We start from the raw sequence: 23,968 nt of genomic DNA on the forward strand, positions 1-23,968 counted from the left end.
CAGAGCTGTCTTGGAGGCTCACTTCCTCAGCAGTGCCGGTGGCTACGGATGTTCCGGCTCAGGGGTCTCAACAGGGCCCTTCAACAAAGCAGTTTCGTTGCGGAGTACGTGAATCCGTGGCGGTGTGGGTGCAGTAACGCGTTCTGCCGTGTCTTTGTCTTGCAGGCCATGAAGCCGTCCAACCACGCCACCATCCAGAGCATTGTGAGAGCTGTCGGAGTCGTCCCCGGCATTCCCGAGCCTTGCTGTGTTCCCGACAAAATGTCTTCTCTTAGCATCTTATTCTTCGATGAAAACAAGAACGTGGTTCTGAAGGTGTACCCCAACATGACAGTGGAGTCCTGTGCGTGCAGATAACGCCTTGGGCGGCCCGTGGGCAATGCCGGGGTGATGGCTTGCTGTCTGGGGAAGGGGGGTGGGCAGGAGTCTCGTCACACCTGCTTCGTGTTTGCACTGTCAATGCCTTTCCTTTGGACGAGAGGGAGAAAACGTAAAGAAATCCAAACAGCGATTCCAAGGAAAGCGGACACGAACTTCATTCGTCCGTGATTCCGACCGAGACGCCAGGCTTGGGAATGGGACCCGACTGTGCCCGACTGCTGGAAGCGAGAGGTGAAGGAAGAATCTGCAGATTTTTGGGACTGCCCAGAGGACACAGTGATCTATTTTTGTACAAGCTTTTGGAAGCAGCACAGGCTGGTACTTCTTACCTCTGGTGACTAACAGCGGGGGGAGGTTAGAAATGTAATAGTCTTCATTTTAAAGCTTAAGTTTCTTGCCTTAGGTTTTAGAGTAGTACAGCAAGGCGGCAAAACAAATCTGACATCCTGAAAGCTGTAGGTAAGCCCACGTGACCGTGCATCTCCTTGGTACAAGGTTACCCCCCCTTTATGTGCCAGCTCCTTTTCACTGACGCGTGCTCTGTAGTGGAGCTCTTGGGAGCTCGGTGGCACGGGAGCTCAAAGCAGCACTGCTGAGGGCATCCCTCTGACTCGTGCTACGGAAACTCAGCAGGCCGGGGCTGTGGAAATACCACGCTCAGTCACGTAGCCGAAGGACCTGTACACCACGAATTCTAGAACACCCTTCCAAATAATCTCTGGGCTGTGTGCCTGCGAGGGCGCTGTGGCCAGGGTGTGCGGTGGCCTCCTCTCCCAGGTATCAAGCCACGGGACCAGAGGTCACAGCCTCAGGCTGCACCAGGGGAGGGTCAGGCTGGACACGAGGAAGAATTTCTTCATGGAAAGGATGGTCAGGCAGTGGAAGGGGCTGCCCAGGGTGGTGCTGGAGTCACCCTCCACGGAGCTGTTCAGGGAAGGACCGGACGGGTGCTCTGATTTAGCTGGCGAGGTGGTGATTTGCTTCTTCCGTACTCTGGGGGCCCTGAGCTCATGAGCCGCAGGGTGTCACTCCCGGGGCAGGGCTGGTCCCAAAGACTGGCACCCTCAGTGAGGAGAGGCTTGTGAGTTTGCAGGATGGGTTGTTTAGTGGCTCCTTTTTCCTTGTAAAACCAGCATTTTAAAATGATTTCTGGGGAAAGGTTTATCTGTGTACAGACTGTCAATTTAAAAAAGTGAAAATCACCCCCAAAAAAGAAAAGTTATTTTGTATATGGAAAGAAACTTTTACAGATGCTTCTAATTTATTTTATGTCCATGGCCCTCCTAATGTATCCTCCTTTATCTCGGCACTCTTCAAACCATGCAGTTTTCTCTGTCAGTGCAAAGATGAGCTGCCAGGACTGTAGGGGAGCTCCAAAGGACGGGTGCACCCGCAGCGTGAAGGGCCTGTTTCGCTGCTGATGGATAAGCTCGTCTGGTCTGTATTGTTTTCCTTCGATGATACGGACAGTGTGCTCGGAATTCCGGAGAAACGTAAAATAAAATGACTTTACAATGAAAATCTGTGTTTTCCTGTGTGGCACTCGGACGTTTCCAAGAACGCTCAAGGCTGCCTGGGAGAGCCTTTCCCGAGCGTCTTCAGGCTTCCGGTGCTCGGGCCTGTGGCGTTGGTTGTGCAGAAAACGTCCCAGGCCATCCGCCCTGGGTCTGGATCTGCATTTCCACAGTTCCTCAGAGCGGGAAAAGGCCAAGAGGCTGGTGGGAAGGGCTTTCTCCCAGGCCCGGGCATCCTCAAGACACCTCAAGTTTGTGTTTTAAATGTTTGTTGTCTTTTGTTTCCCAGCCCAGGGCTAAGCTGGAGAAAAGGTGGAGAGAGTAGCAAGTGGGACTCCCATGTTTAGATCTGTCCTTGGATTCCAGGTTCTCCCGGTGGGTCTGTACTACATAAAGGAAGGAGATGTTGGGAGTACCTGTTTGTTCACCTGTTGAGTCTGTAAGAGATGCTGAGCATGAAATTGCAGGGAAGCTGCACTTGTGTAGTGACTGGAGGAGAAGCATCCTGCCCCACGTGCCGTGGTCGTTTCCCCTCTGAGTCCCGGTTTCCCTCTGCCTCTGTGTCCCTCTGTCCTTGCCGTGAGTTTGCCGCTCTGTCTTTTTCTCTGTTCTTCTCCACGCCTCGCTCATGTTCCTTGTTATTCTCTGTGGCTCTGTGGTGCTCCCCGTTGGATCCTTGTGTCCTTTTCTCTGTTCCTGTTCTTTTTTAATCCTTCTCAGCCATGCTGCCCATCCGAGGTTTCTTTTTGGGTTTTTTTGGTTTTTTTTTTTTTTTGGCCGGGGAGGTTTCCAATTTCCTCCCGCACCCCGGTCTTCCTTTGGTTCCTGTGTCCTCTCTGCTGTCCCTCCCTCTTTCTGCCCCTCGCCTGTGGCAGCGAGGCTGGGGAGGAACTTCAACCCTTCTGGGGGCTGCCCCCCCTTTCTTGTTGCAGCGGAGTCCCTTTCTGGGGGGATGTACACGTGGAAAGGGCTTGAAGGAAGCGTCGCGCTGCTGTCCGGGGCAGCTTGACTCGTTCTGTGCCTTCTTTGGAGATCAGGAAAAGGGAGTGAAGACTCGGGACTCTGATGTCATTTGGGGCACCCCAAGGGTTTGAATTGAGGTAGAAATCCCCCTTTCCCCATCATTTGAAGGATTTCATATGAGGAAAACCCCTTTTTCTGCTATTATAGGGGATGAAATTGAAGGGGAGAACGCATTTATTTGCCCTTGTTGAAGTGAGGTGAGCACCCCCTGTTGAGTCAGTTTCGGGGCTCAACTGCAGGAGCCTCCAGCTCTCGCAGCGTTTGCAGGGTTGAAGTCGGGCTGTGCCGCTGCATTCCAGGGCGCTTCTTCTGCCGGTGTCCCGGCCCCAAACGTTCCCGCGCGGGAGCCCGGCTGGCACCGCCCGGGGAGCTGCTGATGCGGAGGGGAATTTGGGGCGGCCGGGCTGCCGCGGCACTGCCCGGGCCGCGCCGCTGCGAGCCGTGCGGAGCCGAGGGGAGCTTTGCCGGGCCGGCGGGCGGGAGAGGCGGCGCGGGCGCTGCGCTGGTCCCGGCCGGTGCCGGCCGCTCTGTCCGCTCCGGGCGCGGGGTTCGGGCGCCGCCGGGGCTCCCTGGGCCCGGTGCCGGCCCCGCCGGGCAGGGCGCAGCGGCCGGGGCTCTCCCGGCGCGGCGCCGCCCCTGCGCGCCCGGGGAGCCGCCGGAGGAGCCGCCCGAGGAGCCGCTTTCCTGCTGGGAGCCGCTTTCCTGCCGGGAGCCGCGCTCCGTCCGGCACCGGGAGCGCGGGGAGCGATTTTGGAAAGGTCTTTGATGTTGTGGGTTTTAGGAATTTATTGTATCGTTTTGTTTTGTTTGCGGCTGGTGGATGGTACGGGATGTGCTGCACTTCTTGAATGTTATGGTTCTCGGGCCGGCTGTTGATGAGTAGGTTGCTTTGAATTCAGTTTCGTTGTCCGATTTTGGCTATTATGTTTTTTAAGGTTTACCGTGGGTTTTATGGGTCGTAGCATGAAGTAGAAGTCAGGTTTTGGATTCTGTGGTGGTGCCTTTTGTTAGCTTGAGTATGCAGCGTTTGTTTCGGTGGGTTCGAGGTAGTGTCGTGTAGTTACTTGGTGAGGGGTTTTTAATCTTTATAGTCGCATTCTTGTTTCTTATCTTACAGGGCTTTTATTTCTTTGGATTGTTTGATCGGAATGTATGTTTGATTCTTACGGATCCTTTGGGAGTTATTGTTTATGATTACATTTATATTTAGGCTTCGTGTTTATTTCTAGGTGGTTTTTTTTTTTTTTTTTGATAGTTTGAGGCATTTTGGGGTTTATTGTGTTACGAATACTATTTTTGTTTTTAAGTTTATTTTGTTTTGATTTTTTTTTTATCCTTTGATGTATTTGGTTGCAGTATATTAGGTGTTTGTTGGTTTTTTTTTTTTTTTTGGAACAAGGGTATTTATATGGGGAATCTTTTTAGGTATGTTTTTATTTGGGTAGTTATTTTCTTAGTTTTTAGTGGTTGAGATTTTTTTTCATGTCATTAATTACTTAGTGGTTTTGTAGTTATTGTTCTAGAGTATTGGTTGTTCTTTGAGTTAGTGTAGAGGTAGAGTGTTGATTATTTTTTTTAGTCACGTTCAGGGTCAGTGGTATGGTTTGGAGTTGAGTAAGTTGGTTTGATTTTCTTTTCAGTAGTTTTGGGGATTTGCTGTGTTTGTTTCTATTAGGGTTGGTTTTTATCGGTGTTCCGTTTCTGTGATGTGATGAGAATTGTTAGTGAAAAGAGAATAGTGTGACATTTTTATGCTGGCAGTTGGTTGGCTGGTGGAGCTACTTTGATGTTTTTGGAGGATATTGGTGGGAATTTGATGCTTTTTTTGGTCATTTTATTTAGGAATTGGGTTTTAAATGTATATCTATATCTATAATTAAACAAAAGAAATATATATAGAAATGGGAATGAAACACTTAAATTTTAAATATAGACAGAATATTTAAAAATAAAACATGTAACATAAATCATATATTATGATAAAGTATTATAGTGTTTAATATAGAGTATTTTATATGTTTATAGAAATAAATACAGGTTACAAATATAAAACACCCATATAAAATATAAATATAGAAATGTTTTACAAATACATGCAGACTTATATAAAAATAAAACTATTCATAAATATAAAATAACATAAATGGATACAATACATAATACAAGTAATATTTTATTTATCCTATTATAGTATATTATTGGAATATATATAAAGTATATATTTAGCACATCAGTATGTTATCACATAATATATAACAAATTAGAAATAAGTATATCAAAGTATTTTCAACTGGTTTATATAAAGAGGGGGTTTTGTTTCTTATTTGGCAATAGGCAGGGTTTTTATTTAAAAGATTATAAATACAAATAATATAAAGGTAGATATCTAAGTATAGAAATTTATCATAAATACATAAAGATTTATATAAAAATTAAATATATAAGAAAAAATAAGTTGTAGCAGTAGTTATGATAGATAGTATAATCATTTAGCTATATTATTAGATTATGATATACATTATATATAATTAAATGAATAATACATCAATAGAGACTCTAAACAGATATGTGAATATACTTATGTAAAGTATTAATGTAAAAATATTTCAATATAGTTTAAAGGAATGCTTTTTTTGGTGTTTATTTGGTTAGAGATGGTGTTTCTATTTTAAATAAGTATTTTAGAAATAAAAATAGAAATATACAATTAATATATAAAGATATTTCTAAAACTACAAAATATAAATATATGTAAGTATTAGGAATAGATGTAATATATAATATGAATTACATAACACGTCAGTGTCTGCTATAAATATGCGTTAGAACATAAATAGAAAAATATAAATATAAAATATATTTTGCTGTGATTTTAAAGAAAGGGGGCTTTTTTGGTTGTTGTTGGGTTCGAGGCAGGTTTTTTGGCGTTTATTCTGGAGGGTTTTTTGCCGGGGGCGGCTCCCGTTGCGGTGGCAGCTGCCGGTTTTTGCCGCCTTCCCCGGCGGCAGCGCCGCGGCGTGGGGTGGGGCGGGCGGCGGTGCTGCCACCCTGTGGGCAGAGCGCGGTAGTGCAGGCGAGCGGCGCTCGGCGGCCGAGCGGCGCTCGGCGGGCACGCCTGTGTGCGGCGGCGGGCGGCAGGGCGGGCGCGGCGTGTCGCGGACGGGCTTGACCTTCTCAAGATGGCGGCAAAAAAGGCGCGCAAATCGGAGGACCGCGGTCCGTCTACTGGACTGCCGGAACGGAACACCGCCGCCGGCGCGGCCCGAGCGGGATTTTCTGTGGCGCTTCGGGTACCGTGGAGACGGGCTGTGGGCTCAGCGGCGCCGCGGGCGGGCGTATTTCGGCGGGTTTGTGACAGGCATTGGCGCTAAACGCCTATATCCCTGCCGAGGTCCCCTCTCCGCCGCCCTGTTGAGTGTGGCGTGTCGCGGACTGGTTTGACCTTCTCAAGATGGCGGCAAAAAAGGCGCGCAAATCGGAGGACCGCGGTCCGTCTACTGGACTGCCGGAACGGAACACCGCCGCCGGCGCGGCCCCAGCGGGATTTTCTGTGGCGCTTCGGGTACCTTGGAGACGGGCTGTGGGCTCAGCGGCGCCGCGGGCGGGCGTATTTCGGCGGGTTTGTGACAGGCATTGGCGCTAAACGCCTATCTCCCTGCCGAGGTCCCCTCCCCGCCGCCCTGTTGAGCGTGGCGTGTCGCGGACTGGTTTGACCTTCTCAAGATGGCGGCAAAAAAGGCGCGCAAATCGGAGGACCGCGGTCCGTCTACTGGACTGCCGGAACGGAACACCGCCGCCGGCGCGGCCCCAGCGGTATTTTCTGTGGCGCTTCGGGTACCTTGGAGACGGGCTGTGGGCTCAGCGGCGCCGCGGGCGGGCGTATTTCGGCGGGTTTGTGACAGGCATTGGCGCTAAACGCCTATATCCCTGCCGAGGTCCCCTCCTAGCCGCCCTGTTGAGCGTGGCGTGTCGCGGACTGGTTTGACCTTCTCAAGATGGCGGCAAAAAGGGCGCGCAAATCCAGCTGAGCCGAGTGCAGCCGAGTGCAGCCGAAGAGCCGAGCGTAGCCGAGCGTAGCCGAGAGTAGCCGAGTGCAGCCGAAGAGCCGAGCGTAGCCGACGGTAGCCGAGTGCAGCCGAAGAGCCGAGCGTAGCCGACGGTAGCCGGCTTTAGCCGAAGAGCCGAGTGCAGCCGATAATAGCCGGCTTTAGCCGAAGAGCCGATAATAGCCGACCGTAGCCGAGTGCAGCCGAAGAGCGGGGCATAGCCGAGTGTTGTCGAGAACAGCCGAGTGTAGCCGAAGAGACCTAATATAGACTACAGACAGCACTACCCATCCATAGACATTTGAAATGGGAATGGCAATGTAAAAATAGGGCATGTTTTCAAACTAAAATGCTGTTTAAAAGAAAGGGGTTCTTTTTGGCTTGCATTTGGGTAGAGGCAGGGGTTTTATTTGAAATCATAATAGAAGGGCCTCAGACATAAAAATCTCCATACGGAAATATAAGATCAATATATAGAGGTAGCTATAAAGTATAGAAATATATATAAGGAATAGGAATAGATGTAAGATAAAATACCAGTTTTTATATAAATAGGAATTTATACATATAAATGTATAAATAAACATTATTCCTCAGTGTACATTATAAATATAGTTGTGAATATAAAGATGAAAAAATATTGAAATAAAATCCATTTCAATAGTCTTTGAAAGAAGGCGTTTGGGGTTTTCTGTCTGTTCTTATTGGGTTCGAGGCAGGGGGTTTTTTTGGTTTGTTTTTTTTTTTTTTCTTTTTCTCCTTTCGCGTTGTCGGGGGGGCATTGATTCTGGAGGGTTTTTTTGCCGGGGGCGGCTCCCGTTGCGGTGGCAGCTGCCGGTTTTTGCCGCCTTCCCCGGCGGCAGCGCCGCGGCGTGGGGTGGGGCGGGCGGCGGTGCTGCCACCCTGTGGGCAGAGCGCGGTAGTGCAGGCGAGCGGCGCTCGGCGAGCCCGCCTGTGTGCGGCGGCGGGCGGCAGGGCGGGCGCGGCGTGTCGCGGACGGGCTTGACCTTCTGAAGATGGCGGCAGAAAGGGCGGGACACTGCAGCTTGGCCAATGATTGCCGAGCGCGGCCGGAGAGCCGAGTGCAGCCGAGTGCAGCCCGCCGCAGCCGAGTGCAGCCGAGTGCAGCCGAGTGCAGCCGAGTACTGCCGAGTACTGCCGAGTGCAGCCGAGTGCAGCCGAGTGCAGCCCGCCGCAGCCGAGTGCAGCCCGAGAGCCGGCGGGAGCCCCGGGTGGCCGCGCGCAGCCGAGTTTCCCCTCAAAGCCGATCGTCCCCGACTTTCGCCGAACCGAGCCCGCTTCAGCCCAGGAGCCGAAACGAGACCGGTTCAGACCAAAAGCCGAAATGAAACGACTTCACGCCGAGAGCCGACCTAGGTGGGAGCCGCGAGCACCATGAGAGGCCGGCTCCTGCCGGGCAGGGCGCAGCGGCCGGGCTCTCCCGGCGCGGCGCCGCCCCTGCGCGCCCGAGGAGCCGCCGGAGGAGCCGCCGGAGGAGCCGCTTTCCTGCCGGGAGCCGCGCTCCGTCCGGCGCCGGGAGCGCGGGGAGCGATATTGGAAAGGTCTTTGATGTCCTGCTTTTGACGCGGCTTTTAGGAATTTATTGTATCGTTTTGTTTTGTTTGCAGCTGGTGGATGTGCTGCACTTCTTGAATGTTATGGTTCTCGGCTCAGGTGTTGATGAGTAGGTTGTTTTGAATTCAGTTTTGTGGTCGGATTTTTTTTTTTTTTTTTTTAATTCCCCTTCCCCCCCCCTTCCCCCCAAGCTATGACGTTTTCAAGGGTTTACCGTGGGTTTTATGGGTCGTAGCATGAAGTAGAAGTCAGGTTTTGGATTCTGTGGTGGTGCCTTTTGTTAGCTTGAGTATGCAGCGTTTGTTTCGGTGGGTTCGAGGTAGTGTCGTGTAGTTACTTAGGGGTTTTTAATCTTTATAGTCGCATTCTTGTTTCTTATCTTACAGGGCTTTTATTTCTTTGGATTGTTTGATCGGAGCATATGTTTGATTCTTACGGATCCTTTGGGAGATAGTGTTTCTGGTTACGTTTCTTTTTTGCCTTCACGTTTCTTACTAGGTGGTATTTTTATTTTGGTAGTTTGAGGCCTTTTGGGGTTTATTGTGTTAGGAATATTTTTTTTTGCTTGTTGCTAATTTAAGTTTATGTGTGCTATTTAAAAGCCAGCTCCACTTGAGCTGTGGGGAACTAGGAGCATATCTGTTCTGATCTTCCTCTCACCTTTCTTCCCACAGCTGTTTCTGTACTCCTGACTTCCCATCACGCCAGGGACACGTGGCTTGGAGCACAGCAGCCGGATTCCTCACTTAGCCGTGTCAGCTTGGTGCAGGTTACGAATTACAGGGTGACTTGGAAACCCAGAAACAAAGGGAAGAAGCTGGTATGTCTCTTAGCAGGGGAAAAAAAAAAAAAACAACCCAAAAAAACCCCAAAAACCAAAAAAAAACAAACAAACAAAAAAAAAACCACAAAAAAAAAAAAAAAAAAAAAAAAAAAAGACAACCAAAAACCAAACCAAAAAAAACCCTACATCAGGGCAATAATTCAGGGGACTAACACTTCATCTTTAACTTTCTTCTGTGCTCAGTCCTCATCGCCGGGAGCCGTGAAAGCCCCCTGAGCTGTAGGTCTCATACAGACCTACCTCGTTTGGTCCAAAAAATCAGTATTTTATTACTGTGTGCACACTCAGGGGGAAGATTTTATCCCATATCCCTCAGAGGGACATTAAACCTCCAGTTTCCCTTTTCTTGAACAGTTTGAGAGAGGATATTACTTATGTAATTTTTACTGCAGGCATTTGATCTTTTTGAAGACCGTTTGTGCGTGTGCGTGTGCGTGCCCCTAATAGCTGTCCCCTCTCTAACACAGGATGGGGAAGAAAGGCTGCAGAGCTTCCTGCAACGGGCTGCGAGCGCAAAGAGCGAGGAGGCAGCGGAAGACCAGACTCAGGAATCGGAACGGTTTTCTTGGGTTTAAGAAGCTCGAATGGCGCTTCAAGACATTTATATCAGACCTGGTTTAATTTCATTAGCCTTTTTTTTACATCTACAAAAAAAACCCCAACCCTCCCCCCCCCCCCACCTCCAGGATCCATCGCTGCTGCTGCCGTGCATGACGAGAAGCCGTCTTCCCTCTGCCCGGAGCAGCTGAGAGATGGAGCAGCACCCCAAAGGACTTTCTGCTCAGTGATTATAGCTGAGTTTTAGTGGGAATTCTCTGAGCAATCTGGTGGATTGTGCTTGAACGTGGCCGTGAGGGTAGCTGAGCACGGCAGTCCGGATCTGCGAGCCGCGGTGCCGGAGCCAGAGCCTTTGAAAGGTCGTGGGGGATGCATTCATTCCATTGAATCCCGGCCCTGTGCTGTGCCCAGGCCCTTTGTACAAAGAGGGTACGGGGAGAAACCAGAACTGCACGTTGCTTGCGATACGTATGGAGTTTTGAAAGCTTTAGTTCTAGCTAATAAAAGAAGTTAGTTTGAAAAAAAGCCAAATAATTTATTTTTTTTTCCTTCAACGTGATACTCTTTGGTGGTGTACGGTGTGTTGTCTTCTTTTTTGGTGTTGTTAACTCTGTGTCATTTGTTTTTTGAGTGAAGATAACTCTGTGGATGGGTTGGTTTGTATTTGAGGCAGAATTAATTTCAACAGGTTTCTTTAATAGACTTCTGAGATGTATTGCTGGGATTTTGGCTTTGTTTATCGTAGGTATAAACACAGAGATTTGGTAGGGGCAGCTCGGCTGCTGGAGTTTTGGGTGTTTAAGTGATTGGATGGCTTTTGTTACCTGCAGTTTTTAATTTTTGAAAGGTTTTTTTACGTAGTGGCTTAAGGTGGTTTTTAGAATTAATTGTCTTGCTTCATGTTGTGTGCAGCTGGTGTATGGTAAGGGATAGGGCGTGCTTCTTGAACGTTAGGGTTTTACTGCTCGCACGTTTCGATTTATTTCTGGTTCGATGGGCGGGGGGGGGGTTTAGTTTTCTTTTTGGGGACAGGAGCATTTATATGGTGGGTGTTTATAGGCAGTATATATTTTTTTAAAATTTTAGCAGTGATATTTTTTGACATTTTAATAGCTTAGAATTTTTTTATGCTTTTCATTAGTTTTTTTTAAATTTAAAATTATTTCTACAGATTATTGTTCATTACTTGTGAGTTAGCATAAAGGTAGAGCTTCGGGGGTCTTTTTAGTAATGTTTAGGGTCAGTTGTACAGTCTGGAGTTTAGGGAGCTGGTTTGATTTATTTTGTACAGGTTTTTGTTTTTCTTAGCAGTTCTTTCCTTTTGGATGTGTATTGGAGTTTTTTGGGTTTCTGAGGAATTGGTTGAGGAGGAAGTTTATGATGAGGAAGCACGGAGGTTTTGGGCTAGCTCTAATGGGATTTTTACATTTCTTTATAGATGGGTTTGTTTGAGTTTCTAATCGGGGGAAGCCTTGTGGGATCTCTGCTCTGTTGGCAACAGGAGCGGGCTCTGTTTTTCTGTGTTGTGCTGGGATGTGAGCGCGTGGCGGTGCCGAGGAGGGTGCAGCATTTTTGTGGTTCTGATGTGTTAGGTTAGTGAATTTATGGGGTTCGATATCTAGTTTAAAATAGAAAGAAATATCCATTTAAAAAGATCACATTATAAGGGTAAATATAAGAATCGAAACAAATCAAACTGTAATATATAGTATGTTCTTGTAACCTGGTATAACATATACAAAACACAGTCTATTCTATATACGCAAAAATATCTAACTATAGATCGTAAATATAAAAATAATGACATACAGTTTAAAATAAACGGGGCGTTTTTTTGTTTTTTATTAGTTGATAGGCAGGTTTTTTACTCAGTAACATAAATAGAAATAATCTAAAAATACAAATCCAAAGATCCAAATATATCTATAATGATATCTATAAATATTACCTATGAATTAATAGAAGTAAGAGAGATATCTAAGAATAGTATGTACATATATATGTATATATATTTATGTATATATAAAAATATATTAAAAGGTATTTTATATAACATGTATAATCTACATAATAAATAAAAAAATATAAATGGAAATATGAATATATAATTATGAAAAATGTAATAGCCTAAAAAATTTCCACTATACTACAAGTAATACCTTGAATGTAATACTCTAAAAAATATGGTTTAAATCAAGGGGGGGGTGGGGGGGGGTGCTTTTTATTTGGTTTGAGGCGGGGTTTTTTATTTTAATTGATTATTTTAATTATTTTATTTTAAATAATACAGATATTGATAGTGTTACACAGTTCTACATAGAGAGACATATAATCACGATTTAAAAAATATTTCCAGAAATATAAAATATAGATAAATAGAAGGGATAGGAAGAGATGTAATATAGAATACAGATAGTACTACACATCAATAGACATTTTAAATGTAAATGGGAATGTAAATATAAAAATATGGCGTTTTTTCAAACTTAAATGCAGTTGAAAAGAAAGGGGTTCTTTTTGGCTTTTATTTGGGTAGAGGCAGGGTTTTGTTTTTGTTTTTTTTTTCTTTTTCTCCTTTCGCGTTGTCGGGGGGGGGGGGGCATTGATTCTGGAGGGTTTTTTTGCCGGGGGCGGCTCCCGTTGCGGTGGCAGCTGCCGGTTTTTGCCGCCTTCCCCGGCGGCAGCGCCGCGGCGTGGGGTGGGGCGGGCGGCGGTGCTGCCACCCTGTGGGCAGAGCGCGGTAGTGCAGGCGAGCGGCGCTCGGCGGCCGAGCGGCGCTAGGCGGGCACGCCTGTGTGCGGCGGCGGGCGGCAGGGCGGGCGCGGCGTGTCGCGGACGGGCTTGACCTTCTCAAGATGGCGGCAAAAAAGGCGCGCAAATCGGAGGACCGCGGTCCGTCTACTGGACTGCCGGAACGGAACACCGCCGCCAGCGCGGCCCGAGCGGGATTTTCTGTGGCGCTTCGGGTACCGTGGAGACGGGCTGTGGGCTCAGCGGCGCCGCGGGCGGGCGTATTTCGGCGGGTTTGTGACAGGCATTGGCGCTAAACGCCTATCTCCCTGCCGAGGTCCCCTCCCCGCCGCCCTGTTGAGCGTGGCGTGTCGCGGACTGGTTTGACCTTCTCAAGATGGCGGCAAAAAAGGCGCGCAAATCGGAGGACCGCGGTCCGTCTACTGGACTGCCGGAACGGAACACCGCCGCCGGCGCGGCCCCAGCGGGATTTTCTGTGGCGCTTCGGGTACCGTGGAGACGGGCTGTGGGCTCAGCGGCGCCGCGGGCGGGCGTATTTCGGCGGGTTTGTGACAGGCATTGGCGCTAAACGCCTATATCCCTGCCGAGGTCCCCTCCCCGCCGCCCTGTTGAGCGTGGCGTGTCGCGGACTGGTTTGACCTTCTCAAGATGGCGGCAAAAAGGGCGCGCAAATCCAGCTGAGCCGAGTGCAGCCGAGTGCAGCCGAAGAGCCGGGCGTAGCCGGGCGTAGCCGGGCGTAGCCGAGTGCAGCCGAAGAGCCGAGCGTAGCCGACGGTAGCCGAGTGCAGCCGAACAGCCGAGTGCAGCCGATAATAGCCGGCTTTAGCCGAAGAGCCGATAATAGCCGACCGTAGCCGAGTGCAGCCGAAGAGCGGGGCATAGCCGAGTGTTGTCGAGAACAGCCGAGTGTAGCCGAAGAGACCTAATATAGACTACAGACAGCACTACCCATCCATAGACATTTGAAATGGGAATGGCAATGTAAAAATAGGGCATGTTTTCAAACTAAAATGCTGTTTAAAAGAAAGGGGTTCTTTTTGGCTTGCATTTGGGTAGAGGCAGGGGTGTTATTTAAATCATAATAGTAGTGCCGTGCCTCTCCCGTTTCGTCCCCTTTCGTCCTGTCCCGTCTCCCCGCCTCCCAGCCATACCAGTGTAAATAAGCAAAACAGAGATATAAATATGGAAATGGGAATATAAATATAAGATATAAAATTGAAATAAAATAAATATAAATAAAGAGAACATGCAACATAAATAACTTTGTATTATATCAGGAAGATATTATAATGTTTTATGTCCATTAGATGTTTACGTAAAATATAGAAATACAGATTATAAACAGCAACGTCAACGATGTAAAAATAGGAATATATTATAAATATATAAAGATATATAGAAAAGCATAAAATAGAAATAAATACAAAATAACAGAACTAGATACACTTCATATTACCAATAATACTCTATATATCTTCTTATATTGTAATATATTATGTGTAATATATAATAGATCGATAACTATAGTATATCCGTATAAGATATATAACAAATTGTAAATTGAATATAAATATGAAGAATATAATATAAAAATAATTAAATAGGGATAAAAATGAAGGCTTTGTTTTTTTTTTTATATGGTTTTAGGCAGCTTTTTAATTTTACATGTATAACAATTATAAAACTTGAAATCTAAGTATAGAAATATAGAACAAATACATATATAAAATCTAAGTTAATATAAGTAATAAAATTAGATATTATAAGTATTAAAAATAGATATATTTTTTAGAATATATATAATTATATTTTGCTATATGCTATTTACGTCTGCAAATGGAATACATCACTATAAAATATAAATGTGAATAGAAATATGAAAAAATAGAAATATAAAAATAATTTTTTTTTTTAAAATAACGGTGGGATTTTTAAAAAAAGTTTGGTTATAGGCAGGGCTTTTACTATAAATAATAAAAAAAGAAATACTGATTAAAAATATAAATCCAAATATAGACCTGTATCATAAATATATAAAGATATAGAAAAATATAAAAGGGAGAAAATTCTAAGTCTTAGAAATTGATAAAATACATAATGTAAATCATACTGTAGCTATAGTATTACATTATGATATATATGTATCTATAAATCAAATATATGAATATTAAAGAAATGTAAGTGTGAGTATAATTATGGAAAATATAAATATAAAACTAAGTATATTTTTACATAAAATGGGTTTTTGTTCTTATTTGTTTAGAGGCAGGGTTTTTTTATCATTTATAATTAATATTAAAAATATGTACGATTTTGGTTAGAGGCAGGGGTTTCGTTTTAAAGAACATATGTATTTTAGGAATAGAAATCTAAATTTAGAAATATATATATATAAATCTAATCTAAATATATTTAAATCTAAATATACAAATGTATAGATATATATACAAAAGTTTAAATATAAATAAGTATGAGCAGTAGGTGTAATATAGAATAGAAATAATTTGTACTTTTATATACACTATAAATGTAAATGTGAATCTGAAAAATGTAAAAAATAGTTAAATATAATTTTAAGGAAAGGGTGTTTTGAGGTTTTATTTGGTTAAAGGCAGGGTGTTTTTAGTTTTCGTGCGGGTTTTTTTGGGGCATTTATTTTTGATGAGTTTTCGAAGGGGATCGCACCCGTTGTTCTTGCCCCCCCTTCCCTCCAGGCGAGCGGCAGCCCCCGGCTGCGGCCGGCGGGAGTGCTGCCGCCCTGTGGACACAGCGCGGTACTGCAGCCCCCCGAGCCAGCGCCCCGCCCCTCGCAGCTGGGCGCCGGGGGGGCGGGGGAAGGACGGCTGCCGAGGGAGGGGAGGGCGAGGGGCGGGAGAAGCGAGCGGCGAGCGGGGCGGTGTCTGTAAATAGCGGGGAGGGGCGAAGGTGTTTCAGAAGCGTAAAGAGACGCCGTGGCTGAGGTGAATGGCGGCGGCGAGGGCGGCCCGGCGGGGCCGGTTTCGGCGGGCGGCAGGGGCGCGGTCGCAGCGGTGCACGGGCCGGGGGCATGCGAGCGGCGTCGGAACAGGGCTGCACCCCCCCTAGCCCCCGCGCGCGCCCCTCTCCAGACAGTGGAGGCGACCGCGTGCCGGAAAATCCCGGCGGGGCGGCGCCGGGCCGGCGTGCAGGCGGTGCCAGCCGTGCGGAGTCGAGGGGGGCTTTGCCGGGCCGGCGGGCGGAAGAGGCGGCGCGGGCGCTGCGCTGGTCCCGGCCGGTGCCGGTCGCTCTGTCCGCTCCCCGCGAGGAGAACAAGCGAGGACGAGCCAACGTCCCGTCACGTTTCAGCAATACCAAATCACCTCATCTCTTCTTAATACAGGCAGGCCCTGCGACGACGGCGTCGGCCTCCGAGCGCAGCCGAAGCGTGCGCCCCGAGGAGCCGGGCATTCTTAGGAGAATGGTGAGTAGCAGAATTTTCGGGTTTTGGCCGCTGTGGATGCTGGGCTGCAGGGTGTCACAAAGGATGCGGGCTGAGGAGGGTAGGCTGGAGGGTGACAGAGGATCGGGGTAGCTGAGAGGCAGAAGGAGTCTTTAGGAGCGACTGGGGGGTCCAGATTGTCACAGAGATGCTGAGAGGCTACTCTAGGGAACTTGAGGGTGACAAGAAGAGGCTTGGGGAGAGCCTTGAGGGGAAAAGTGGGGGGTGCCTGAGGGTGACAGGCGAACCAGAACTCACACCTCCCCTAACCTCACCCTAAAAACCAACCCTACCCGGGTGGAGAGCGTCCATCGGAGGTTAGGAGGCCAAGGGACAACATTGCAGGGCTTGGGGTGACACACAGACATTCCGGGCTGAGGGGCAAAGAGGGGGGGTTTGACAAGTGGGCAGCTTACACTGAGGGTTAGGGGTAAAAAGGACAGGACCCAGAGTAATAGGTAAGGTTAGGCTACAGTTGCAGAAGCCCTCACCCCAACCCTAAGCTCACCCCAAACAGCACCCCTAGGACACCAGTTTTCCCCAACAACAGCACAAGGCAGCGACCGTAGTAAAAAGGTAGCGATGATGTTTGTGGGCTAGACAGTGAAAGGTAGGAGTTGGGGGCTGTGCATTTTTTAGAGCTTTTTTCAGGGGTTGCAAAGGATATTTTAGGGTTGTGTTTGTGGGAGTTTTTTAGGGATTTTCTGGGAACGTTTAGGATAATTTTAGGGCTCTTTCAGGGCTTTTAAGAGGTCTTTTTAGGGTATTTTAAGGGCTTTCTTAGTAGTTTTTTGAATTTTTAGGGGGGGTTCTGAGTCTTCTTGGGGCTTTTTTAGGACTATTGAGGGTATGTGGAGGACTTTTTTAGATATAGGGTATTTCTACAGTTTCTGAGGGAATTTTTAGGTCTGTTTTAAAGGTCTTGTCAGGGCATTTTAAGGATTTTTGGGCTATTTTTGAGCTCTTTTAGGACTATTTAGGGGATATTTAGGGGTTGTTAGGGGTGTTCTGGGGTTTTTAAAAGTACGGTATTTTTAGTGTATTTTAAGGGTATTCTTTGGGGGGTTTTAGGACATTTTGAAGATTAGGGCTTTTTTTAGGGAATTTTTAGGGTTTTTTGGGGTCTTTTCACGGCACGAAACACAGAGGCCGAAGGGCAGCCGAGAAGGGGCTTGAGGGTGACACGGAGCCTGAAGGCTGGGGCGTAGAGGGAGGGATTTAGGGGTAAAGGGAGAGGACCCGAGGGCTGGACAGTCCAGTGGAAATCAGGGCTACAGGGTACAGCTTAGGAGCCAAGTTCAGGTACACACACCCCAGCCCTGACTTCACCCTAAGCAGTCCCCCTACCAACAGCCTTTTCCCCCAACAGCAGCACAACACAGCAACCCCAACAGTGAGACCACACCGCAACCCTCCTGGTGTGACAAGACAGCAACCCTCACACCAGGACAATGACAGAACCCTCAGAGGACAACAAGTACCACTGCAAAAAGATAGGGACAACATCTGAGGGCTAGAGAGCAATAGGTAGAGTTTGGAGGCTGAGCATGTTTTTTTTGAGGTTTGTTCCAGAACTTTTAAACATACTTAGGGGATTTTGGAAGGTTTTTTAGGACTTGTCTGGGATTTTTTAGGGTATTGTTGGGGGTTTTTCAAAGCTATTTTAGGAATCTTTAGCATATTTTGAAGATTACGGGCAGGGTCAGAGGACACACCCTCTGAAAGGGCAAAGTTTTAGGGCTGCAATGCATTAGAAAGGGGCCAGCAGCAGCACAGCGGGTCCCGTCCCCCGCTCTCGGTCCGAAAGTCGTAAGTTTTAGACCCAGCTAAGTCCTTGCGGTCAAAGTTAGGGTTAGATGCCCTTAGCTTTGGTCTGTGAGAAATTCCACCCAGGAAAACTCACACCCCGAGTTTCCCGATGCCAGTTTGCAGGAGGCGCTCAGCAAACTGCCAGGGCAGCCCGAGTTCTAGGCGGGGGCAGCTCCACTCCGGGAGAAATCCCGCGCCGTTCGGAAGCGGAGCAGGCATAGGCCCCCGGACAGGAACGCCAGCCCTTTTCCCCATAAAGCCAAACTCACCCCCGCCGCGTGCGGACGTCCGTTCACAAGAGGCCCGTGGCACTCCAAGGGCAGCGAGAGTTCTCGGCTTCGGCAGCTGCGGTCTGCCAGAAATCGTTTGCCGTCTGCAGTTTTGGAGGCAGAATCCCAGTTTTGGCCCTGGGCACGCAGAAGGGAAAGACTGTTAATTTCCTTGAAAAGGAAAGTCTAGCACCACATTGTTTAAGGGGCAGATGAAAGGCTGTGTAGGGGAGGGAACTCTGCACAGGACCTTTCTTCACCTCACCCCCCAGTCCAAGGTCTAGCAGCACCCCGTGCGACCAGCTGCTTTCAGGGGGTTCCCCGGGCACACCCGCACAGGGAGATGCTAGTCCAGAGGGGCTAACGGGGGTATCCCGAGCGCCCCTCCCAGAGCTACGGTCGGAACATCCGGCAGGGACAGGGGAGCAGCCGGACCCACCCGGGCACGGAGCATCGCTTCGAGAAAATGCCAAGAGAAGAACCCTCTCGCCAAGGGGCGGCACCTGAGCGGGCCGGGCAGCATGTGGGGTTCCAGGGGAGAGCTTTCAAGTTTCCCCTTTTACTGTGTCAGTCCCTCCCCAGAGCCTTCAGACCCTCCACAGTACTGCCAGAAAAGAGAGGGGTTATTAGGAGAAAAGGGGTTTAAATGGAGGGAAAAAGCTTCCCTTTCCCCTATTTTTTGTGTTCAAATTGTGAGGGAATCTGCTTCCCCTGCAATTTTAATGGTCTCAGTTGAAAGAATCCTGCCTTTTCTATGCTGTTAGGGGGGCTAATTGACAGGGAGTCACCATTTTCCATTATTTTCCAGTTTAAATAGAAGGGGAAAACCTTAACGATGTTTTTTATGGGTTTGATTTAAGGGTAACCGCCCTCTTTTTTGTTTTCTAAGGCTTAAACTGAGGGGGATGCCCAGCTATCTCTCCTTCTTAAGGGTTTGGATTGAGGGAAAAATCCCTATTTTTTTCATCACTGGAGAGATTTACAGTAAGAAAACCTGCTCTTTTCCCAATATTTTAGGGGATTAAATTAAAGGGCAGAAGGCATTTATTTGCCATTGTATCAGTTTCAGTGGAGGCAACTGCCCCATTTTCTCATTTGAAGGGGTTCACTTGAAGGAAGCTCTGCCTTTTTCAGCATTTTAAGGGTTTAAATGTGCATTTCAGGGCACTTCTTTCTGTGCCCTAGGACCAGATATCTCAGAGAAGGGTGAGCCTGGCACGTACCTAACCCTTACACTGCCTGGGAGGCGATTATTTTTCTTATTTTTGTTTATAATGTAGATAGCCCTAATTAGAGGTCCCAAGCAGACTTAGACTATTCATATCATTAGTATTCTTCCCCACCCTACTTAGTCACACGTGAAATAATATTTAGTAGTCACTAAAGAATAATTATGTCAGTTGACAGCAACTTACCCAATTTGTCTGGCTGTGCTACCTAAACACAAAGTTTTATTTCTCACCAGTTTTCCGCCCTTTTGCTCCAATTAGTTGTAGCAAAAAAGAAAGCGTTGTCATTCCTCTGAAGAGTTTTCTCCTGTATCAAGCCCTTTACTCCCCTTGAATTCAAGGCAGAGGAGCCAAACAGCTGTAGCTGCTCTGAGGGCTTTTATACCTGGTGGGATTTGCCCCCTCCCTTTTCCTGGGTGTCATGGGAAGGAGAGGTGGGCCCAATCAGGGGTATATTAACCCCAGCTTTTGCAGAGGGGCTTCATTCCCTCTCTGGGATCTGCTGGGATAAGAGCTCTCCTCTCATTTCGGTGAAGAGACTCTTTCAGCTTATCTTAGCTTGTTTCCAGCAGGTGCTTTTAGGCATCTAAAGTCATAGAGGCTTTGAAGATGCTGTGAAGAATACAGCATTGAACACAGGGAGTATTTAAGCTCATGATTTTGGGTTGTGTTTTTAGGGGTGGAAAAGTTCTTTTGTAGTTTCTGGTTTTGTTCTTGGTTGTTTTTAGGTTGGAGGAGGAGCGCAACTTCCGGAAAATCCGGATTGTGTCGAGTGCGACACTTTTTGCGGCAGATTCATCACATCACAAAAGGGATCCGCCCAGTGTCAAAGATGATGCTTGAGATTGAGACTACAATTAAGTTGAGGATTGTGACTAGGAGCAGGAGGGTGAGGATGTATCTGGTTAGGAGTTATTGTGGGGGGTGGTGGGGGGTTTTGAAGGCAGCAAGGTGAGAAACGGTGTCTATTTGAGGGCCCCCCCAAGGCTTTTCACAAGCGTAGCAGAGGCATTCACATGTCTTACATCACACAAGCACACTGCAGTCACAGAAATGCCATGTAACTTTGCCTTTCTCTAACCCAGGTGCCACAGCCTTGGACTCAGGATGAAGCTGGAGACTCGAGGACCCAGGCACACTCAGGAGAGTGTAAGTAACTCAGGAGAGGGCCAGTAGCTGATTTTCTGGGATTTAGCCCATATATCACTGAACTCATACATTGTTTCTGGTTTTCTTTATTGTAGTTGACCAAGAGGCTGACAGGGATCACAGGGCCCTCTGAGGCAGACTCATTTCAGGTCCAACGTGGATTCACCTCACCGGTCATCCAAAAGATAAGTTGGGGGGCCACAGCCTGGAGATGGGATGATAGGAGAGTAGTGGCTTGGAAATTCCTAGACAGATTTAAAAATTTGCAGAGGGTGAAGAGATGTCCTCTAAGGGGCCCCGTGGAACAGCTAAAGGGAGAGGCTCTGCTTTCGATTGCAGCTGTAGGGTATGCGGTGCAGAACAGTTCCGGTCAGCGTTGTGTTGTTCGGTGTCCTGTGTTACCTAGTGTGTCTTTGGGGTCCCTTGGATCCAATATCTCTGCCTTCTCCCCTCGAGGCCCTTAGCAAAACCATCAGCTGTCATGTCTAGGTTCTCGAACGCTGGCGCTTCTCAGCAGGATGCCAATATCATTTGTTCTTTTACCGGCGGGCTCAGCCGCATCTCGAGTCACATCTCCGAAGCATCGAGTCAGACCTCTTGAGGCCTTGTTCCCGGCTGTATCAGCATCCATCCTTTCCAGCCGTGAGCTGTAAAGTCCCGGGGCACGAAAGATTGTATGATATGGAGAACATTCTAAACATATCATTGTCTCACAGCCGCCTTGATCATTGTGACCAACAGGTCTTATAACAGGTCACTCTGTTCCAGTCTTCTGCTCCTTAGAGGGGCTGCCTCCATCCACTGTCCCCTGAGCATCAGTCATCTCTTTTGGCATCCTCGTGGTCCTTGCCACTAATTCTTGCCAGGAACTCTTTTCTCATCATTGTGTCACACTTTGTAGTATAAAGTGATGTTTGTGTTTAGAGACCCCATTGTTTGTCACGTCCCGTCCTGTGTCACGGGTGCGTGCACATATTTGTGCCGGAGCTGCTCTGCCCCGCTGCATAGCCTGGTGCGATAGGACCAGTCCCGGGGACTTGAACTTAGTAGCGTGGGCTGTAGTTGGACTCTAGATGGTATTCCTAGATTGACACAAGATGTTTGGAGCTGTGAAGGTGTCCTGCAGCCCTTTGACTTTTGTTCTAACTTTCCTTCAGATCCAGAAGGATAGAATCCATGGCGGAGTGCCCCATTCCGGGTGCAGGGGTTCGGCCGAGCAGGTCAGTCACGGTTTGTGTTTGCAGGGGAAGTGTAAATGGTGACTCTGTTACAGCACTGTTCCTTGTCTTTATTTTTAGGAAGTCAAGCCAGATAGCAGCAATCAAGTTGAAGAGGGCAAGGTGAGCAGTGTGCAGTGGACAAAAGCAGTTGTTATTGCTGAGATCTCAATTTCTGTTGCAACTCTAAGCGTCCATTCTCGTTTGTGTGCTTTAGGCAGTCCACTCGGAGTATGCCAGGCCCCCGTCACCAGCCACCTGATGGACCGGGTTTGCTGCTTTCATGAGCCCTGTGGACGTCCGACTGGACTAGGTGATGAAGCCTTTGCTTTTTCTGTTTAAAGGTGGCACCCGGGTAGACTTTGGCAATGGCAGAGGAGTTGCAGTGAGTCAGGGAAGCGGGGAGGAGGAGCGAGGGTCCGCTCTGGTTTTCAGCAATGCCAGATCACCTCGTCCGCTCTTAACCCAGGCGGACCCTGCGACGACAGCGTGGCCTCCGAGCACGGCGCAATCGTGCTGCCCGAGGACCCGGGCATTCTTAGGAGAGCAGTGAGTAGCAGAATGGTTGGGTTTGGCCGACGTGCCGCCAAGATCACACAGTGATGCTCTGTTTTCTTGACTGTAGGAGACTACGAGACAACAGCCCAGTGACAGCAGGAACTTCCCAGATGGCGAGGCGGCCTTCCTTTGCACCTGACATGGACCGGGTTCCCCAGATGTCAGAGATAAGTAGAGGGCTGTGACCCAGAGAGGGGATGAAAGTGGGGTGCTGGGTTGGCACTCAACGGGAGGAGTTTTTGAGTCTGCTTTGGAGATGGGGATGTGCAGGAAGTGCCCTTTAGGCCACTGAAAGGCAAAGTTTCACTTGTGATCACAGTGCTGAGGTGCGCAGGGCAGAGCAGTCCCGGTGTGTCTCGTGTCACTTCTCTGTTGTGCATTCTGTGTGTTTGGGTGTCTCAGGTCTTTTTCCTTAGCCCTTTGAGGGGCCTGTCAGAAACCCATGCATCATTCTTAGCATCTGTGATCTCTGCGTTCCTTGGCCTGGCACCAATGCCATAGAACTTTTGACTCGGGAGCTCAGATAGGCATCAGAATCGCATCTCTTTAGAAGCATCCGGTCAGATGTCTTTTCAGGTCTTGTTCTGAGCTGTATAGACAGCTGCGCCCCGCAAGGATCCATTGTGGTGGATTAGGAGTCATAAGAATGTGAGGACTGGTAGAGGATTCTGACCGTAGGATTCACAGGCATCCATCTTTGCAGCTTCTTGGAATAAATATTTCAGTTAGCATCTTCTTCCCTCCAGGGTTCTCTGAGCCTCATCAGCTCGCCGTCGCCCTCTCCTCGGTCATCTCATATTGCATTCTTTTGGTCCTTGCAGTCATCCTTCTTGCCAAGAGATTTCTATCCCTGTTGTGTCCCCCATTGTTTGTCACGTCCCATCCTGTGTCACAGGTGTGTACACGTATTTGTGCCGGAGCTGCTCTGCCCTGCTGCGTAGCCTGGTGCGATAGGAGTAGTCCTGGGGACTTGAGATTTGTAACGTGGGCTGCAGTTGGACTGTAGATGGTATTCCTAGATTGACAAAAGGTGTTTCCACCTGTTGAGTTATCCTGCAGCCCTTTGACGTATATCCTAACTTTCTTTCAGGTGCTGATGCATTATATCCTTGTCAGAGCGCCCCATCCCGGGCTTGTGGGTTCCCATGAGCAGGTCAGTCACTGTTTGTATCTGCAGAGGAAGCATAAATGGTGACTATGTTACAGCACTGTTCTTTGTCTTTATTTTTAGGAAGTCAAGCCAGAAAGCAGCAGTCAAGGGCCGAGTGGGCTAGGTGAGCATTGAGTTGTGTACAGAAGTAGTTGTTATTGGTCAAGTCTCACTTTCTGGTGCAACTCCAAGCCTCCATTCTCGTTTGTTTGCTTTAGGCAATTGACCCAGCATATGTCCAGCCACCGCCACCAGCCAGCCCATGCACCGGGTTTCCTGCACATGTGGGCCTTGTGGAAGTATTATAGGACTCTGCGATGAAGCCTTTAAATTTTCTCATTCACCGTCCTATCTGGGTAGCCATCAGGGCCAGCCAAGGAGTTGTGGTGAGTCGGGGAGGTAGGGAGCAGGAGCGACGGTCCGTTGAGGTTTCAGCAA

General features: G+C 48.0%; 2 protein-coding genes and 1 long non-coding RNA gene across 4 annotated transcripts in view; all 3 read left to right on the forward strand.

The window, feature by feature from the left end:
• Nucleotides 1-1,902, forward strand: part of BMP3 (bone morphogenetic protein 3) — a 67,091-nt gene extending 65,189 nt beyond the window's left edge. For both annotated transcript variants that reach the window (XM_038135858.1, XM_038135857.1), the window contains exon 3: nucleotides 166-1,902. In XM_038135858.1, the coding sequence (XP_037991786.1) occupies nucleotides 166-357 (192 nt within the window). In that variant the 3' untranslated portion in view covers nucleotides 358-1,902. The remainder of the gene's footprint in view (nucleotides 1-165) is intronic.
• A 1,232-nt stretch (nucleotides 1,903-3,134) lies between these two features.
• Nucleotides 3,135-10,472, forward strand: LOC119700427. Its single transcript, XM_038135559.1, has 3 exons — nucleotides 3,135-3,676; nucleotides 9,214-9,359; nucleotides 9,851-10,472. The coding sequence occupies exons 1-3, from the start codon at nucleotides 3,295-3,297 to the stop codon at nucleotides 9,956-9,958; spliced, it is 636 nt and encodes a 211-aa protein (XP_037991487.1). The 5' UTR covers nucleotides 3,135-3,294; the 3' UTR covers nucleotides 9,959-10,472.
• Nucleotides 10,473-15,542: 5,070 nt separating this feature from the next.
• Nucleotides 15,543-21,197, forward strand: LOC119700497. Its single transcript, XR_005256790.1, has 5 exons — nucleotides 15,543-15,652; nucleotides 16,051-16,131; nucleotides 20,185-20,345; nucleotides 20,542-20,605; nucleotides 20,701-21,197. It is a non-coding gene; the product is annotated as an uncharacterized LOC119700497 (long non-coding RNA).
• The last annotated feature ends 2,771 nt before the right edge of the window (nucleotides 21,198-23,968 follow it).

The sequence above is a fragment of the Motacilla alba genome, chromosome 4 (assembly GCF_015832195.1).
Source record: "Motacilla alba alba isolate MOTALB_02 chromosome 4, Motacilla_alba_V1.0_pri, whole genome shotgun sequence".
NCBI lineage: Eukaryota > Metazoa > Chordata > Aves > Passeriformes > Motacillidae > Motacilla > Motacilla alba.

Coding starts and splice junctions, on each gene's coding strand:
- LOC119700427 (XM_038135559.1), top strand. CDS start 3,295: ATGCGGAGGGGAATTTGGGGCGGCCGGGCTGCCGCGGCACTGCCCGGG. Junction 3,677..9,213: donor CGGGGAGCGATTTTGGAAAG/GTCTTTGATGTT, acceptor TTCTTCCCACAG/CTGTTTCTGTACTCCTGACT. Junction 9,360..9,850: donor GAAACAAAGGGAAGAAGCTG/GTATGTCTCTTA, acceptor TCTCTAACACAG/GATGGGGAAGAAAGGCTGCA.